This window comes from Alternaria ethzedia (assembly GCF_023757985.1).
Source record: "Alternaria ethzedia strain BMP 0044 chromosome Unknown scaffold_10, whole genome shotgun sequence".
In the NCBI taxonomy this organism is placed as follows: domain Eukaryota; kingdom Fungi; phylum Ascomycota; class Dothideomycetes; order Pleosporales; family Pleosporaceae; genus Alternaria; species Alternaria ethzedia.
In genome coordinates, this window is record NW_026056203.1 from 916,763 (window position 1) to 934,309 (window position 17,547).

Below are 17,547 nucleotides of genomic sequence, written 5' to 3' on the forward strand. Positions count from 1 at the left end.
CCCTACGGGACTTAGAGCGCAAAGTCCATGAAATCGAGTCCGCCCGTGCCCGAGTCTTGTGTCTTCTTCTTTTCAAGCATAGCCTGCAGGCCGCCTTTGCGTGCCCTCTGTCTTTGTTTGCTGCTTGCATTAATCGTCTTTGGGGCTGCATCCTCTTCTTTCTTAGTCGTAGTCGGAGCTGCCGACGTTGGAACTGTATCCAACAGAGACCGTGATCTCTTGACCTGTCTGCGAGGCCTTCGCTGAAGCGTCTGAAGCGTCTCTCGTTGGCATCGCAAGCAGGTATACTGAATACTTTTCTCGGGCACCGACAACTTTCTGCCGGTGCTTTTGAGCTTGTCTTTGTTCGAAACTTTGCACGACCACCCTGGAATCATGACATTCCCGCATGCGCCGCAAATACTTCGTCGGAGGGCATCCGTCTCCTTGCTTGAAATACCGACTTCAGCATCTTCGATTAGCTTGTTGCATGCATTACCTAGAAACGCTGCTGTTGTTGGCGAGGGAATTGCGAGGAGATGAGCGGCTTCCTGAAGGAACTTCGCCCTCAGCTCTGTTTGAGTTGCTGAAGCCATGTGTTTAGAGGACCTGAATGATCTCTGCGCAGATCTTGAGAAGCTTCCTGCAGGTCCAGTATCTACACGTGCTCGCTAGCTTATCATAACTCCGACCCCCGACGCTAGGGCTGCAGGGCCGTGCTCTTACTTTCTTCGACAGCAGCATTCGTCATAATGTTTACTCTGCGCGCGTCGCGATTCTTGCACTAGTGTACTGCGCAACAAAGCCTTAGCAGCAGTTCTGTGGTCGCGCTACTGAAGAGTCTTCCTCTCACTAACTACCGGTTCACAATTGTCGAAGTATGGCCGCCCCAGAACTGGTAGAACAGCAAGGCGTGCGCATAGCAGTCGAAGGTTGCGGCCATGGAGTGCTACACGAGATCTATGCGTCTGTCGCAAAAGCTTGCGAGCTGAAAGGCTGGCCAGATGTGGATCTCTTGATTATTGGCGGTGACTTCCAGGTACGTCAAACTTTCATAGCGCTCATCCAGTGACTGACTTCATAGGCTGTTCGAAACGCGTCCGATCTCAAGGCAGTATCGATGCCCTCCAAGTACCACGCCATGCACGACTTTCACGAATACTACTCAGGCTTGCGTACAGCCCCGTATCTCACCATATTCATCGGCGGCAACCACGAAGCGAGCAACTACATGTGGGAGCTCTACTACGGCGGGTGGGCCGCACCAAAGATATACTACATGGGCGCAGCCAATGTGATACGGCTGGGACCACTGCGCATTGCTGGTCTGTCTGGTATCTGGAAAGGCTACAACTACAAAAAGCCACACTATGAGCGCTTGCCCTACAACAGTGACGATGTTCGGAGCATCTATCATGTTCGAGAACTCGACGTGCGGAAATTGCTTCAAATACGGACGCAGGTTGACATTGGACTGAGCCATGACTGGCCGCGCGGTATGGAGTGGAAAGGCAATTTCCGGCAGCTCTTTAGCTGGAAGCCAGACTTTGAGCAAGAGGCCAAGGACGGTACTCTTGGTAGTGTTGCTGCAAAGGTAGTCCTCGAGCGCCTGCGACCACCTCATTGGTTCAGTGCCCATATGCATGCTAAGTTCCCCGCTGTCTGGGAACACGCAGAAGTTCCGAATGCTACGCCACCGCAAACAGATGCTGATAGTGCTATCCCGCGGGTCGTAAACGACGGCGAGATTGATCTGGATGTATCGAACGAGGAGCCGATACCAGCACCTAAGAATGATGCGGAAATTGATCTTGACATGGATTTGGACGACGACGAGGTGGTCCCTGTACCAGTCGCAGAGCCCAAGAAGCCTATACAATCTGTTGATACGGAGAGCGAAACTCAAGTTCCAGAAGACATTCGCAGCCTCTTACCGGAATCATTCTCACGTCCGAAGGCTGAGATAGTACAGACCCTCCCCTTTCCTGAAGACATAACGAACAAGACGACCAACTTTCTTGCACTTGACAAGTGCTTGCCCAAACGGAGCTTCCTTCAATTGCTGGAAATACAACCACATACACCTGCGGAATTGCAACGGCCTCTGCGATTGCAGTATGACACGGAGTGGCTTGCCATCACTCGTGTCTTCGCCGATCACCTTACTGTAGGGGACCCATATGCGCAAGTCCCTGCAGACAAAGGCGATGCGGTCTACCGACCTCTTGTGGAGAAAGAGATAGCTTGGATCGAAGAGAACCTTGTCACAGCTGACAAGATGATGATACCTGAGGATTTTACAGCAACTGCGCCGACATATGACCCCGCACTAGGCATACATGTCCAGGCTACCCCGCAAGAGTACAGTAACCCGCACACTCAGTCATTTTGCAACTTACTGCAGATCCCAAATGTGTTTCATGCGTCAGACGAAGAGCGGGCACAACTAGCGCAAAGCGGTCCGAGACCGGAGCAACAGCGGTCCAATCGAGGCGGGGGAAGAGGCGGAGGTGGACATAGAGGGGGTGGGCGTGGCCAAGGGCATAGGGGACGTGGGAGGGGCGGAAGGGGTGGTCGTGGTCGGGGAAGATGGTGATGACTTAACCATATGCCTGAGCCGATACGAAAGTTTGGACGATGCAAAGGAAGTCGTCATCCGTCCAGCTTATCCAGAGCCGCACTACTCAAACTTCAAAACAGTCTAGCAGAGTGCGCAAATTTCGTGGACTTGCGATATGCTCCACGACACCAGTGTAGCCTCACGATGGCTCGATGGCCACGACATTGTATACATGACAAGTGCAATTGGTGCCCAAGACTAGCAAATTGCACACGCGGCTAGCGTCGTGTGTCCGCTTATATCTGCAACTTAACCTCGAAAAGTCGGCTCCGCTGCCCACTTGACATGACGGATGGCGCAGAAGTTTGGGGTTTACCGTTGTCACAGACCCACAAGGGTCCGGGCGCCGGACAGTTTGAATGAGGACCCTGCACGATGATGTCGACTAGCTGCCGAGTATGGCATTTCGAATACACCGCAAACCTAGGCGAGGCCTCTCGTTTGAAGCTTGTCCTGTTGTCGCAATCGTTCGCTGGCAAGCGGAGCCGGGCGGCGCTTTAGACAAGGCCGTGGTTTGGAAACTATAGCCAAAGTGGTGGCTGTAATATTGGATGGCTCTCGTCCTACGTCAGAGGCCCGGCCATACTCGCGATGGACGCAGCGGACCCGACGAGAACACCGCATGCGAGCTGCCGTCGTGCGGACACAGTTTCAATATAACTGCTGCGGATAAAGTGCTCAGGCTCGGTCTTGCCTCGCGACTGCCTGGGGATCGTGCTGATCGCAGGCATGTTAGGCGCAAGTTTATTTGACACGGCGAGCCGATATTCGCAAGCTGTGGCGAAAGGGTTGCGCGTGCTGAGCAAGAATACCCAAGGCTCACAAGGTCGCCGCTGTCGCGCTGCGCATGACTGGGCAGAGGCTGGAGGCGGCGGGTCGGATGCGCAATCCTGCGAGCAGTCGTGCGAAGACGTCCGTAATCTGGTTGACGCTTTCAAGCGGCTTGGGAGAGCCCTTGCGGATATGTCAGTCCTGCGAGCGCTGCTATTTCCAGTGCGTTCACCCATGGGACTGTGCGACTGGAGACTTGTCGCACGCGGTTACGCGCCCGTTATGGCCGCACGAAGACCGTGTGGCTGCCAGCAGAACGCTGTCCAGAACGTTTTGGTACGTCATACCCTGCCCTTAGCGCCGCCGTTATATGCATCGAGGCTTCGCGATCGGCGGGACAGACCCTGGATCGTACTGTAGCAAGTCCCTGGCCTCGTGTGCCGTCGACACACGGACCCCGTCCACCTGCTCGTCCACACACGCCCTGAGATATGTTTAAAAACCTTCCGCCGCCCTTGCATGCCTAGGCTTTGTTCATTACTTCGGCATATATCGTCTACCATCGCTTCGAGCTTTCACCCTTTCCACTCTCGCTACTACACTATTTCCGGTGTCCGCAACTGCCTGCTCTCTTGGTATACTATATCCGGACATTGCCACATCGAAGTCTGGAACATATACCATAAGCCACGCTCGACACATCACGCGTAGATCATATCAGCCACCCAGCACTATATATCGATACTGGTGCTATAAAGATCTGCATCTCCCCACATCCATTCACACACAACGACCGTTCACCCACTCCAACACTTCACTACCACTATCGACGCAATGGCCTCTCGCTTTGTCGAAAACCTCGAAGAGGTCCCGATCAGTCACCCCCACCTCAACGTCTCACTGGACGACATCCTCGCAGAAGAGAGCCGCAAGAGGTCCTCTTCTCAGTCGTCCGCTAGCTCAGACCCTCGCCGGTCAGGCAGCAGCTCTACACCGAGTCCTACATCACCCACTGCCACCGAAAGCAAGCTCAAGCGCGCCTTCACTCTGGGCAGCAAGAAGGGTCGCCGAACCTCATGATGAATGAAGTTCGACGCGCATCCATTTCATGCGTCAACACTCCACATGCCCATTACGAATAGCTATGAACAACGGTTATCAGACCATAACGACACCACCAAGACTTTCTCGACCAAGCGTTGGAAGAGAACAGTCATCGCCTGACGAGCGCCCAGCCGTCAGTCAGCCTCCGCCTAGCCGACACCCGGATGAATATTGAAACGTCATCACAACAACATCCATAGCGTGGTCGCTAGTGCCACGACAAGCACGCGCCCCATAACACACGCGCCCCATCGTCGTCATCCTTACACCGCCACAATGTGCGCTTTAGTGATGGAAAGTTACGATGGAATTAGTGCTTGGAATACCTGGTAGTGGAACGGAATTGTCGTTGACATTATCTTTGCCGGAAGATTTCTGTTTTCATACTAGCCGCGAATCGCAGCACACATGTACCTAATAATCATACACTTCTTCAACAACCATGTGCTTGATGCGATAGTCTGTCAATCTTGAGACATATGATGAATGCAGATAACTTGATCATGCTGGTCAGCCATCCAAAAGCAGTCCCACCCTCATCGCTATGTTGGCAGTACCGATGCCCACAGTTGTACTTGCACTCACTGGCACGTGTCCTTCTTATCTCGCCAGCTTGGATCGCAACTACTCAGCACTAACTGCGCAACTCCCTCTCTCAGAAGTCTAGAAGAAAGATGCATCTGGTAACCTTGACCAGTGCCAACTCTTCAAGCCCGGACGTCCTGTATCCGCCTCAACCACCTATTACTACCCACCTCCTCCTCCTCCTGACGACCCATCACCAAGCAGACCTCAAGCCGCCATGACCACAACAACAGCCGCCTCCTTAATCGCGTCCCTAGAATCCCACCTCGCACCCACCTTGGTCTTCACATCCCCACCAACATCACCCAGTCAGCCGTCCCTCCATCTAATCCCCCCGGCTACCCTCACCAAGCTACGCAACATAGGTCCCGGCCGCGTGAAAGACATGCGCACTCTCGGCCACTCGAAACAAATCATCAGCCACATCCCCATTGCCGCCGCACCGCCGATCTGCAGCAAGATCAACGACACGATGCATTCGGCGGTTATCATGAATGGGGAGAAGGTCGCTGCGCTGAGCATGTTGCCTTCGGAGGGCAAGGAGGCAGCGAAAGAGCTGGCGAGGTGTGTGGGTAAGATGAAGTTTGTGGGCGGTTGTATTGGAATGAGTAGGCAGATCAAGCTGGAAGAGGTGGAGTGGGAGGACCTTTGGGATGTGGCGGAGAGGTATCGAGTGCCGATTCTGTTGCGGGAGATGTGGCCGGTGGGATCGGAGGTATGCTGCTTTTCCGTTCTTCAGATATCAAGAGGAAGGGAAAGCATGTAGACTGACATGCGCAGATACCGGATTACCAACACAGTTTCCCTTCTTCGGTATACGCGCCTCTCCTGACACATATCCATTCGTCGCAAACTACGTCTCCTCTCCCACTGTTACACCTCTACCTCAGCTGCGTCTTCGATCGCCACCCTGCTCTCCGTCTCATACTCGCGCATCCGGGCGCGCTACCCTCGCTCATTCCACGCATCGAGATGCTGCTCACCACTATCCCCTCTGCAGATAAACCGAAGCGAAGTTTCCTAGATGTCTGGCAACACAACATCTACCTCACGACAGCGGACGCACAAGACATGTCGAGTCTAAGAGCGCTACTGGAACGGATACCCGTAGACAGGGTGTTGTATGCGAGCAACTACCCGCTTGAAGAAAGAGGGAAAGAGTTGATGGAGGAACTCAGGGAGAGCGGGTTCTTGACACAGGTGGAGTGGGACAGAGTTGCGTGGGGGAACGCGGAAACGGTGTTTAATTTGAAAGGGGCAAACATGAAGGCAGGGAGGAGGTAGTCTGTATCTGGAGACTGGGACGACCTAAATTGCAGGTAGCGAAAATGTAGAAAACAGTCACCTGGCATGCGCAAAGGTCATTGATAGCTCATTCCTGTGCATTCATGGTATGTGTATATGAACGCCCTGCCAAGTCATGACTCTCAGCCTGTGGTATCTTTCATGTCAAATCGTCGTGGTTGCCGCACTGCCGTGTCTCGTCGCTTGCTCGCTCGCTCGTGGGTATGCCGGGCGCTTATTTCTTGCCAGACTTCTTGATGCCCTGGGAGCCGGTGTTGAGCGGTCCCTTGCCCTTGCCGACCGTCTTGGCTAGATCCTCACGTTGCTTCTTCTCTGTATATTGTCAGCAAGTCTGTCCTTGCTCTTCGGAGCCTTGTGGTGGCGCTTCGGGGCCGGTCGCGGTATAGGCGTCGGAGAGTGGGAAATAGGGCGTTACGCACCGGCAGCGAGCTTTTGCTTGTAGGCGAGGTCATCCTCATCGAGCTCGACGGCCTTCTTCTTCTTCTGCTTGTTGTGGATGGGGTTTGTACCGGCTATAGTGTTCTGTCAGCCTTGACCCCGCTTCAGTTTGCGCAAAGGTTATGGCGCTCACCTCCTTGTCCTGAAGGCATCTTGGAAAAATCGGTTGGCTTGGTAATCCGGTCTTCGGTGTGTAGGTGAGAGGGTGGAGAGATTTGGTCGGGCGTCGAAAACGTTAGGCGGTCGCGAGCGGTGGGAAAGGGTCTCGAAGCCCGAAAAAGTGGGATGCGCACAGCCACAGACCTGTGGCGGATTGACACACGTGATCAGTCACGTGCTGGTCCCAGAGCTGGGGAAGCCGCAGGTGGCCCTGGGGAGCTCATCTCAGCGCTGATGAGGCTCATCTAGCGACCCGGGATACCGCGGCATGTCACATGCACCTGTAACAGTTCATCACCGAAAACACATGCGCGTCGCGTGGTGTTGCCCGAGAACATCTTAGGGGCATATTGGCTTAAGCTCGTTCGATCGTTGGCTCCCCGCGTGCGCATCTCTGGAGGATGCGATATGATGGTCACCGCCCGCAACCAATGTGCCGACCCACCCGAACTCCACAGCTGGCTATCAAGCGATGTTCTCTAGCATGATTCATGTGATACCTGCTCTCCGTTCACAACATGAAGTCGTCCACAATGACCAGACACTCTCTGCGACTCGACTATGGCACCGGCGCCACACATGCGCTTCCCAAGGACCACTCTCGCAGTTTTAAGCATCAATAAATCGCAAAATAAGAGAGCCCAGGCGGCAGCCAAAAGCTTTGCTTCGCTGCGTCTCCCTTGTCTCTGACTTGGCATGCTTGCGTCCACGAGGAAATTCTACCCATTATCGACATTGTCGCCGGCAAACCTAGCTACTCACGGGCTAGATGGTGCACTAAACACCATCTCGGCATGAGTCGGTCTCGCTTCTCCTCAAAACAACGGCGCCTCAACACTTAGCTCTATTACGCCCATTCGTGGAAAAACTCGACGACGCCTCTCCGTCCATCAGATGGACAAAATCTCTCCATTGACACTCCCGTCCCAAGCCCCAGATTCCCCAGATTCAGGGACTACGGAGAACGGAGTGCTAGGCGTGGATGCATTTGGCACTAGAGCAAGCTTTGGAGGCGGTCTGGGCATGTTGATTCGTGGTGATATTCTGGATAGAGGCGTCTGGTAGCGGCGTAGGCATCGGATCCTGGGTGCTGGAACTGGCGCTTCCCCGAGCCCATGGGGTTGACATGGGGCAAGATAGTAATCCACAGGGTGGCTTCTCATGTGGCATGTATATATGCCCATCGCAGTCTCCGCTGATTGCTCTCCACTCCAGAGTTCTACGAATCTCTCGCTGTATCCGTTGCGGAATTCGAGCTGGACGCCTTTGTCAATCGCTACCAAGTCGAGCGCTATTGTTACTTTCGTTTTGGGAGAAATCCTGAGTGACTACCGTCAAGATGGTCGACAAGACTAGGGTGTACAACTGGTACATCTCGCTCGTTGCAGCATCATGCATGGTGCTCTACGGTTACGATGCGTCCGTCTTCAACGCGTTGCAAAACTCGAAGCATTGGATTGCCTACTACAACAACCCCGGACCCAACATCATCGGCGCCATCAACACATCATACACAGTCGGTGCTGTCGTAGCTGGTTTCTTCATGGTATGTCACGTCTGTATATCATCAGTCCGCAAAACGCGTACTAACTTTACTGTGTATAGGCTGGACCCCTCGCTGATTTCGCTGGCCGTCGAGTTGGTATGGCTGCTGGATCTGTATGCGTCATCATCGCGACCATCATGCAAACATTCGCCCCCCGCGGACAAATCGGTGTCTTCATTGCTGGTCGTGTCCTCATCGGTATCGGACAAGGTCTCGCATTGACAGCTGGCTCTATCTACATCGGAGAACTTTCGCCCCCTGAGATCCGTGGAAAGATCATGTCATTCTGGCAGATGTTCTATTCCGTTGGCTCCTTTATCGCATACTGGATCTCCTTCGGCACCTCCAAGAACCCCCAGAAACTTGGTGAGTGGGACTGGAAGATGGTAGTCATTTTCCAGATGATGGTGCCTATCCTGATCCTCTCCCAAGTTTTCTTCATCCCGGAGTCGCCCCGTTGGTACGTTCAGAAGAACCGCAACTACGAAAAGGCTCGCCGCTCGCTCCGCCGCGTCCGTGCCACCGAGCAGGATGTCGAGGATGAGATCACCACTATCCGCGAGGCTATCGAATTCGAAGCCGAAGCAATCTCCTCCGGCTTCTCTGCTCTGTGGAAGGACAAGTCTGTCAGGAAGCGCATGTACATTGCGATGATTGTCAATGGCGGTCAGCAGATCACTGGACAGGGCACACTCAACTCTTACAGCTCCATCATCTACAAGAAGGTCTTCACAAGCGCCGACACCATCTCCCTGATCAACGCCTTGAACGCTACTTTCAGCATCATCTTCACGCTCAACGCTACCTGGACTGTCGACCGCTTTGGACGCAAGTTCCTGTTCATCGTCGGTGGTATTGGTATGGGCATTTGCATGCTCATCGCTGCTACTGTGGAGACACAGACACCTACCCTGCCCAGCGGAGCAAAATCGGAACCCGTTGGTATCGCGATCGTGTTCCTCATGTTCCTCTTCGCTCTCTTCTGTAAGTCACACCCTCTCAGTACCATCTCAACACCAACACGCACTTACAACCACCACAGACAAACCCTCCTGGGGCGCAACAGTATGGATCTTCACCGCCGAGATCTTCTCCATGAACATCCGTGCGCAAGCCGTGGGAATGTGCTCGCAAACCCAAAACGTCGTAAACTCCATCGTCCAGCAGTTCTTCCCCGTCTTCCTCAAGAACGAGGGCTTCTACGCTTTCTACATGTTCGCCGCCATCAACATGCTGCTAGCCGCATTTGTCTGGTTCTTCGTTCCCGAGACTAAGAAGGTTAGTCTCGAGGAGATGGACGCAATCTTCGGTGGTCAGAACCATGTTGTTGAAGGCGCGGCCATTGAGGAGAAGGACCCGGCAAGGCACCACAGTGTTGTTGTGGACAATGACGCCAAGGGTGCTACTGAGAGGGTCGAGAGGGCTTGAATTGACGATTGATGACTGTTGTTTATTATGCGGTTGGTCCTTATGCTGGGGGAGTCATATAGTACATGGTACTGCGATAGCGTACCAAGGTTTAATGCTAAATCTTTCAGCCCACCAACACCAGGGTTGCCTTATGAATTAAACGTCACATGTTTCTCTAGGAGATTTCTCTGCTACCGTGGTCCGACTTGACATAGCCTTTTGCGCAGTATTCAATATGGCTCCCCAGAAAGTCTCTCTTCTCTTCCCCAACGTCACGACATTAGGCTTTCAACCCTTCACTTAAACCAGAATGTCGAGCCCACGGAGAGCCGCCCACGCAGCTAGAGCTTCCCTCCAACAAGCCAACACATCCATCCTCTCTCAAAGTCTAGCATCAATACCATCTTCACCAGCCCCCCTCGCTGGATCACCAAATCCCTCCACAAGCAATCCACCACCACGTACAACATCTCCAAACCCAACCACCTCAGATCAATCCACAGCCCAGCCTCAAACTGAGCAAACTACCTCTGCCCCCGCCCCTGCACCACCAACTCAGGCCCCAAACCCAACCATCGCAACCACCACGACCACCACAACCCCCGCACGCCCACCAGTCCCAATTTCCCAACTCCCCCACCGCCAACACCCCACATCCTGGCAACCAGTCGCCGCACGCATCCACCACCGCGACGACGACGTGCGCAGTTACTGTGCACCAGGAAGTAACGGGTGGGTGGAATGGCAAGAGCGACGCGTCGCAGACAGTCAGGCCGAGATTGGCAGGATAGATTATAGCTGGGATGGAGGTGAGATTATCGATTATGCGGAGAGGACGAGGTTGAGAAAGTTGAGGAGGGTGAGGACGGCGGAGTGGATTGGTGGGTTGGGGGAGGGGCATGCGGAGGGTGAGAAGAAGGAGGGTGGGAGAGGGGGGGATGGGGAGGGGGAGGAGGGTGGTGGGGAAGAGAATGTGGATGTGGGGGATGGGGAAGAGATGGCGATACAGGGGGAAGCGGAGATGCGGAAGGGCATCAACGGAACGGAGACAGACTCTGAGACAGATTCTGAAACAACAGTGAAGGAGAAGGTCTGGAAGGGGAAGGAGAGGGCGGTAGAGCAGGACACGGAAGACTCATGTTCTAGTTGCCTGGAGGCGCAGGGGAAGATAGAGGAGCAAGAAGAGGAGCAAGAAGAGGAGCAAGAAGAGGAGCAAGAAGGTGATGTCCTAAAAGAGTGCAAGAGAGGGCAGAATGACGAAGACGATGATGAAATGTCGCAGACAGGCTCGGACAAATATCCTGAATGGGTAAACAGTTGGAAAAAGGTCGTGATGGCGTCTAGAGCACAGGTTGGCAGTCCTGCATATAGGGCAGCCGAGCAACGGCTCTCTGATACTAGACTCTCGTATCGTCGTAAGGACCAGACTCAAGATTTGCGGCCTACATCACATTGAATGAGCAAAAGAATGCGAATACGGATGTATGTAGCCAGCAGAACAGTGTTTGACTATTAGCTAATACCTGATTCATGCTACCAAAGACGGAGGAATGTCTGAGCAATCGCCAATACCAAGTCATTGGTGTGCGCAAAAACATAATGTACTAGTGGATCATGCTGGGTTTGCTGCGTTGTTGCGGGCGTCGTGAACCGAGGGTGCATCTGGATTGGTGCTGACCTATACATTATCATTAATAGCAAGACAAATCAAAATCAAGGACTGCTGCGTACAAATTCGCGTTCTCCACCCTCGGTCACTATCAGCCGGCCTTCATATCCTTCTAAAGCCCCGTTGGCGCTGGTTAGATTCCATCCGCTGTGGGTTTCATCGACCCGGTCCAGCACGAATGTTGTGATCATAGACGCATTGAAAACAACCTCGTTCACGACTTCGATCCACAGACCTGCGCTTAGAGTGGTTGTTGCGAAGGTAAGGGTTCTGAGTGTGTCCTTGTGTCGGTTGATTAGTTCACACAGATCGCGCTCCCTAGCGTATAGGCCTTTGAGCTCCATGGAGCGGAGCTTCGGCCATGTTGCTCCAAGACCGATCAAGTCTATGATAGAGCGTCCTTCTGGAATGTTGCCCCCACCCCACATCAGCTCGTCAAGATACCTCCAGTTCAGTATGCCAAAAGAAAGGTGCCTCAGCTCTTGAGCAGCCTCGAGGAGTTTGGCCAGGTTCTCAAGCTGTCGTTCAGGAGGGTCAACCACAGTCATAGTATGTATCATCTGACTCGGTATGTTGAGGATAGACAAACTTATGTCTAGCTTAACCAAGTTTCGGAAAAGGTGTTTGCCGGCGTTCAGGTCGTTGGCGTCTGGGAAACTGAACATATTCAAAGAGAGCTCAGTGCGAGGAAGGCCTTCGCGAGGTGCTTCGATCGTGAGCTGTCGGATTCCAGTGTAATTCGACAGAAAGACGGCACCAATAAGTTGGCGGAAGGGATGATCCGAGTCAGTCGTGCGGTTGTCGGTGAGCGCGCCTGGAAGAGCTCCTCTTGGTAGCAAATCGCGCAGTGTCTTGACCTCCATAGGGATGGTGTGTTGATATGGCGAGTAAACGATGGACGAGATATTCTGCATATTCTCAAGGCCTCGTGCGCATGATTGTAACAAGACGCCGTCCTCCTTCATGCTCTCTTGCTCCTTGTAAAGCTCTTGGTATCTTTTCCATCTGGTTCGCATTGCGTAGAAAGATCCTGATTGAAATTTGCCGCTAGCCTCTTCAGCTCGAGAGTAGTTGCGATGGTCTTTCGCGAGATGCCCATCGTATAGCGTTCCATCAAAGATGATCTCTCTTACATAGCCTGAGTATATCGAGTGTAGTGATACCTGTTCGTGTCATTAGCCCATATGCCCGTGCTCTATCTACTTGATACCAAACTGTGGTCTTGAGGCATACATGAGGCTAACATTGACTTCCTCATTACGAAAGATAGTGCGGGTACCTCCAGGGTTCGTTTTGAACTTACGTTTTGGAAGGCGCCCAGCGCTTGGTATCTTGCACAAGCAACGATACTGCGGAAGAGCGCAGGCGTAGCATTGTTTCGGAACGTTCTACTCACAGCTCTCGCGGATTTGACGTCGGCAGCGTGAAGGTAGTCGAAGATTTGGATTTGGAGTTCGGCTGGCAACTGCGTAAATTGGCTCATCTTGGGCGATAGTGACTGGTAGTATTTGGCTGCTAAAAGAGTCTCGATGTGTATGGCTGCACTTGACGTGCTCACAATGAGAAGCAGGTCTATCGATGTATCTAAAGGAATGGTGGTTGGGCTGGAGGAGTAAGGCTGAATGTGTTTGCTACCGAGTGAAGTAGGTGCATGTGGGCAGGCTAGGCTGCAGCTGCAGGGCGAGGACCAGAGTGGGGTCACCAATGAGAGGGCGCATGACGGCATGCTGCACATGGAATTTGTTCGCGATAGCCATTGCAAACGATGCTGTATTGATCACAGCGGACTTTGAAAAGTGAACGTCAGGGATTGATTGTTGCCCATCAATTGGGCAAAGTCACATGTCGCATTTTCGAAAGTGTCGTAGAACATTGTTCATTGTTTCCTCAACTTGCTGAGTGCAGCCATGACGCCCTCGCTCATGTTTTCCTCTTCTGCCTGCTTCCGCTTCACTGGTTTTGGAGCAGTGGGTTGAGTCTCATTGCCTCGTGGGACTGCACCCAACTCTGCCTCACGCATTGCTTCTTCATCGTCCTGGTTGAGATCTTCAGCGATGCGATGATCGGGTCGTTTGTCTGCATCCGACCCTGAAGTTGCAAAAGGAGCGGATCTCTCCAGCTCCAGTGCAAGAGGCCCGGCATCGTCCACCCTGCGATGTGCTGTATCATCAGCATCCGCTGTCGGCGGCATCTGGCTTTCGCCTTCTGCCATGGAGATGTCGCGTGACATGGTCGCCGCACCGCTGTCTTGACCGACGGTTCGTCGCGCTGCCTTCTTGACCCGAAAGGGCTCCCTGACGGCGTTGCACCATCGTTGAACCTTCTTGTCACCCCACCCTGCTATTAGGCCAATTTCCTCAGGCCCAGCGTTGATTGCAGTGCGGATGCTTCCAAAATTAGAGACTAAGCCTACTGCATCTGTCTTGTTGATGCTGCGTGGTACGGTGATGAATTCGACCATCTTCTCTGAATAAGTGCCTGCTTGCTGAGCGCGAATGCTGGTCGGTGCAGCGTTCTCGAATGTCTTGAAAAGTTCCAGATAGCGACCGGCTTCTGGTGCGCTCCAACATAGCATGACTGTGACGTTGTTGACTAATGACGTCTTGGATAGCTCTCTCAATGGATCTTCATGATTTTCAATATCGACCATGGTAAGGAGGATGCGCAGGCTGTACTGGCCCTTCAAGTCTCGGATGCGGTTGTAGATATACTCGGGATGCAGACGGTGGTACTTGAGCGACAGGAAGAGGGCACATGTTGTGGCACCGACGACATAGTCGGCGGGAATGTCAGAGTACTCCCATGCGACGGAGCGCACGCTGTTGAGGATGGGGTTGCCTTTCTGTCGCGGCGAGACCAGGATGGCGCTGGGGCCGGATCGCGATGGCAGAGCTTGGGGTTTCGGCTGCTGGATCTTGGGCGCATTGCTCGGCGCGGGTGGATTCGATGCCTCGGGGCGCGCAGTCGGCGCTGCACCAGGTGAGGCGGCCGCAGCAGAGGCACCGGCGCGCCTGTTGTCATCCATACCGGCCAAAGACTGGCGGTGCAGGCATTGAACTTTGGATGATGCCTTTGTTGTCTGTTGTCTTGTTGTTGCAGCGGCGATGAATGGTTGACACGCCCTAACACGAAAGGCGGTTTTAGATGGCGGACCATGGGCCCCGGCACGTCACGTGAGCAGTCGAGACAGCGCTGAGCCCAAACCGCCGGTCAACCCCATCATCTCCTTCACATCTTCGCACCCTCAGCCGCCCACAACCCTCCTGCGCATCCCGCCACGCCCACGCCCCGCCCCATCGCCCGCCGCCCATCGTCGCCAGCGCCGCCGTCCGCTCTCTTCGCATGCGCACCATCGAGTAGCGCGCCCACCTTGCTGCCGCGGTCGACCCGCGCGGAGGACGCCAAGCGCTTCAGTACGAGCCCTCCTCTCACCCACCGCTGCACGCTCCACGCACGCCGACGAGCTCTCCCCCCTCGCTCCACCCCCGAAGACGGCCTCTATGTCGGATCACAGCGCGAAACGGCAACGTTTGGACTCGATAGGAAGATTCTCACCCGCCAGCCCGCCCTTTGACGTCGCTGCCAAGGCGAGCGGCCAGACGACAAAGACGCTCATTCACCCTCGAACGCCCACCTCGCCACCCTACTCGATGAATTCGCAATCCAATGGAGGCTTCCCCACGACAAACTCCGCCGTGTCGGACCGCTCACCGCAATCCTCCCTGCCCATGTCCACCTCGCTCTCCCAGTCGGCAACATCGGCATCCAACCAGCACCCCTTCCCGACCCCCGCGAGCACTGCCGGCTTCATGTCGAGCGCCAACATCGACAGCGATGGCGATGCGACGATGGAAGAGAGCGCGGACGATGACATGACGCGGTTGCGTCACCACAGGCTGTCCAACCACAACCGGCAAGCCGAATCGCCATACACCGAAGACGGCCGACTCAAAGCTGCCCAAGGCATTTGCGGCAGCCAATTGTTCAAACTCAGCAGCGAGAAGATGGAAATAGCACGGCCGCAACCCTCGCAAAATTTCATCTCGCTCTACAGGCTCAACCCGCTCGCCAGCACTGTAGCCCGCAATGACCCGGTAACAGGCGAGAAGATTAACAAGCTTCGCAAGTCCTACGAGGGTCATATCAAGCAGATGCAGATCGCTGGCAAGCCAAAAGCGATTAAGATGGACGGCGTTTTCCGGGATCTGCTGCTAATGCCCGAAGAGATTTGGCAGTCGCAACATGTGCAGAACAGAGAGCCCGAGAAGCAGGGGCTGACAGCAGACGGCACAGCATTGAGTTCAAACCTCAGCAGACTTCTCGACGACGCCTTCGCAGGCACAGCTCCTGGACCTCTCCCCAACGCAGAAGCTGCCAAATACAAGGCCTATCTCGGCACAGACGATGCCGTAAAACCCAAACCACAAGAACTACCACCACAGCGAGCCACATCCTTCACATCCTCCGCACCAACACCGACCAACCATATGAACCGGGGTGCAGTAAGGCCAGAGCGATCCAGCTCGAAGCGCGGCTACACCGATGCCGCATTCCAAGGCTACGGCGAGGGCTTCGGAGACGACTATGCAGACTCCACCGGAGGCGAAGACACACCCGGCGGGAACATGGCGAACAAGCGACGAAAGCTCCAATTTGAACGAACATCACACTCGGTCGAAGTAGGCGGCGCACGACGATAGCGACGTCAGATTTTCCTTTCGCACATATCAACTTAGCAGCATCGGGGTTACGGATCTCTCTCCACAATCGGCGTTTAACGGAAAAATCGGTCACGAAAGCAACGGCGACATTGAGCTCGACTGAACATGCTTCTCCACACCAACCCTCACTCTCACACACACCAAACTATTCTTTATTGGCATAATGCGCGGCAGGAGTGAAGCGAGCGAGCGATCGATCGAGCGAATTGGGATATGACGACCACGACATTCCTATACCTCTCCTATATATACGAGGAACCAGATTGGGGCGCCCAGGACGTTTTGAGTTTGTGTCTTTTTTTTTGTGTGTGTCTGCGCGCGCGCGCGAGTTCTGTCTCTCGAAGAAAGAAGGGGAGTCCTTTTTATTTTCCACTACAAATCTTTCGAAGTGTGCATATTTGGGCAGGCAGATCCCTCATGATACCCTTAGGATACCACGCAGCATATGTGGATACCTATATAAAACGAATCGAATCGTAAAGTATAAACATGTTGCGACTTTGTGTGGTGATGCGTTATATTCGATTGTATGTCCAGTTTCCTAAAACGGCATTGACCCACGTCTTACACTCTTTCCACCTTCTCTGAGAGCTCCGTGGTGAGGCAATGATGTAGTTTAACAATGACATCAGCACCAATACCCCAAAGAATGCAGCCCACGGGTACTTCGCTGTGACGAAATCCATGCTGAAGAATGCTGTTGTGAAAAGTAAAGGGAAGGCGACGTACTATGAGGGTCACGATTAGCTCTTGGTGAAGCTGTGTAAGAGCGATGGATCAGTATGGGGTGGCTTACAACAGTCATCTTAGTGAGCATCTTCAGGTCGTCGCCTTGGGTGACTGCGGTCTTTGCTTGGAGGTTTCCTGTCTCTGTTTGGCTGAGACTAGAGACAGTGTGAAGCTGTGTAGTGTGGATTATCAGACCAGTGTGCGCACTTCGGCATGGCGTGTGGTATTGAACTTACGCTGTCGAGTTTGAACTTGAAGCGATCTCGCTTCGTAAGAAGTATTTTGCGTAGTCGGTCTAGCTCTGCAACATTTCGTATGATGCTGTTGATGTACTTTGGCCACAGCGACTTTTCGGATATGTTAGTGTTGAAGAGCGACAGCTCGGTGCGACGGAAAGTGTCCCAAGCGTCGACTATACCGCCGATGTTGTCAATAAACACTTGTGTTGTTTCGATAACGTCACTTATGGTCCTTGTATTCGTCCTTTTGTTGTCGTCTTCGAAAACGCGTC

General features: G+C 53.7%; 11 protein-coding genes across 11 annotated transcripts; 6 read left to right on the top strand and 5 right to left on the bottom strand.

Annotated features, from left to right (window-relative positions):
- Positions 1-11: 11 nt before the first annotated feature.
- J4E87_005197 (uncharacterized protein) lies at positions 12-575 on the bottom strand (the record flags this gene model as incomplete). Its single annotated transcript, XM_049376813.1, has 1 exon — positions 12-575. The coding sequence occupies one exon, from the start codon at positions 573-575 to the stop codon at positions 12-14; it is 564 nt and encodes a 187-aa protein (XP_049233669.1).
- Positions 576-859: 284 nt separating this feature from the next.
- On the top strand, positions 860-2,429 carry J4E87_005198 (uncharacterized protein; the record flags this gene model as incomplete). The annotated part of the gene is made up of 3 exons (XM_049376814.1): positions 860-1,018; positions 1,064-2,361; positions 2,384-2,429. The coding sequence occupies 3 exons, from the start codon at positions 860-862 to the stop codon at positions 2,427-2,429; spliced, it is 1,503 nt and encodes a 500-aa protein (XP_049233670.1).
- A 1,775-nt stretch (positions 2,430-4,204) lies between these two features.
- J4E87_005199 (uncharacterized protein) lies at positions 4,205-4,450 on the top strand (the record flags this gene model as incomplete). The annotated part of the gene is made up of 1 exon (XM_049376815.1): positions 4,205-4,450. One exon carries the CDS (start codon positions 4,205-4,207, stop codon positions 4,448-4,450), a length of 246 nt encoding a protein of 81 aa, XP_049233671.1.
- Positions 4,451-4,977: 527 nt separating this feature from the next.
- Positions 4,978-6,343, top strand: J4E87_005200 (uncharacterized protein; the record flags this gene model as incomplete). The annotated part of the gene is made up of 3 exons (XM_049376816.1): positions 4,978-4,983; positions 5,172-5,774; positions 5,840-6,343. 3 exons carry the CDS (start codon positions 4,978-4,980, stop codon positions 6,341-6,343), a joined length of 1,113 nt encoding a protein of 370 aa, XP_049233672.1.
- Positions 6,344-6,578: 235 nt separating this feature from the next.
- On the bottom strand, positions 6,579-6,954 carry J4E87_005201 (uncharacterized protein; the record flags this gene model as incomplete). The annotated part of the gene is made up of 3 exons (XM_049376817.1): positions 6,579-6,676; positions 6,784-6,876; positions 6,936-6,954. The coding sequence occupies 3 exons, from the start codon at positions 6,952-6,954 to the stop codon at positions 6,579-6,581; spliced, it is 210 nt and encodes a 69-aa protein (XP_049233673.1).
- A 1,346-nt stretch (positions 6,955-8,300) lies between these two features.
- Positions 8,301-9,935, top strand: J4E87_005202 (uncharacterized protein; the record flags this gene model as incomplete). The annotated part of the gene is made up of 3 exons (XM_049376818.1): positions 8,301-8,507; positions 8,567-9,491; positions 9,550-9,935. 3 exons carry the CDS (start codon positions 8,301-8,303, stop codon positions 9,933-9,935), a joined length of 1,518 nt encoding a protein of 505 aa, XP_049233674.1.
- Positions 9,936-10,720: 785 nt separating this feature from the next.
- J4E87_005203 (uncharacterized protein) lies at positions 10,721-11,525 on the top strand (the record flags this gene model as incomplete). Its single annotated transcript, XM_049376819.1, has 3 exons — positions 10,721-10,726; positions 10,750-11,226; positions 11,460-11,525. The coding sequence occupies 3 exons, from the start codon at positions 10,721-10,723 to the stop codon at positions 11,523-11,525; spliced, it is 549 nt and encodes a 182-aa protein (XP_049233675.1).
- Positions 11,526-11,630: 105 nt separating this feature from the next.
- Positions 11,631-13,069, bottom strand: J4E87_005204 (uncharacterized protein; the record flags this gene model as incomplete). Its single annotated transcript, XM_049376820.1, has 2 exons — positions 11,631-12,749; positions 12,890-13,069. The coding sequence occupies 2 exons, from the start codon at positions 13,067-13,069 to the stop codon at positions 11,631-11,633; spliced, it is 1,299 nt and encodes a 432-aa protein (XP_049233676.1).
- A 393-nt stretch (positions 13,070-13,462) lies between these two features.
- On the bottom strand, positions 13,463-14,611 carry J4E87_005205 (uncharacterized protein; the record flags this gene model as incomplete). The annotated part of the gene is made up of 1 exon (XM_049376821.1): positions 13,463-14,611. One exon carries the CDS (start codon positions 14,609-14,611, stop codon positions 13,463-13,465), a length of 1,149 nt encoding a protein of 382 aa, XP_049233677.1.
- A 475-nt stretch (positions 14,612-15,086) lies between these two features.
- J4E87_005206 (uncharacterized protein) lies at positions 15,087-16,286 on the top strand (the record flags this gene model as incomplete). Its single annotated transcript, XM_049376822.1, has 1 exon — positions 15,087-16,286. The coding sequence occupies one exon, from the start codon at positions 15,087-15,089 to the stop codon at positions 16,284-16,286; it is 1,200 nt and encodes a 399-aa protein (XP_049233678.1).
- A 585-nt stretch (positions 16,287-16,871) lies between these two features.
- J4E87_005207 (uncharacterized protein) lies at positions 16,872-17,251 on the bottom strand (the record flags this gene model as incomplete). Its single annotated transcript, XM_049376823.1, has 3 exons — positions 16,872-16,994; positions 17,104-17,191; positions 17,244-17,251. The coding sequence occupies 3 exons, from the start codon at positions 17,249-17,251 to the stop codon at positions 16,872-16,874; spliced, it is 219 nt and encodes a 72-aa protein (XP_049233679.1).
- Between the last annotated feature and the right edge of the window lie 296 nt (positions 17,252-17,547).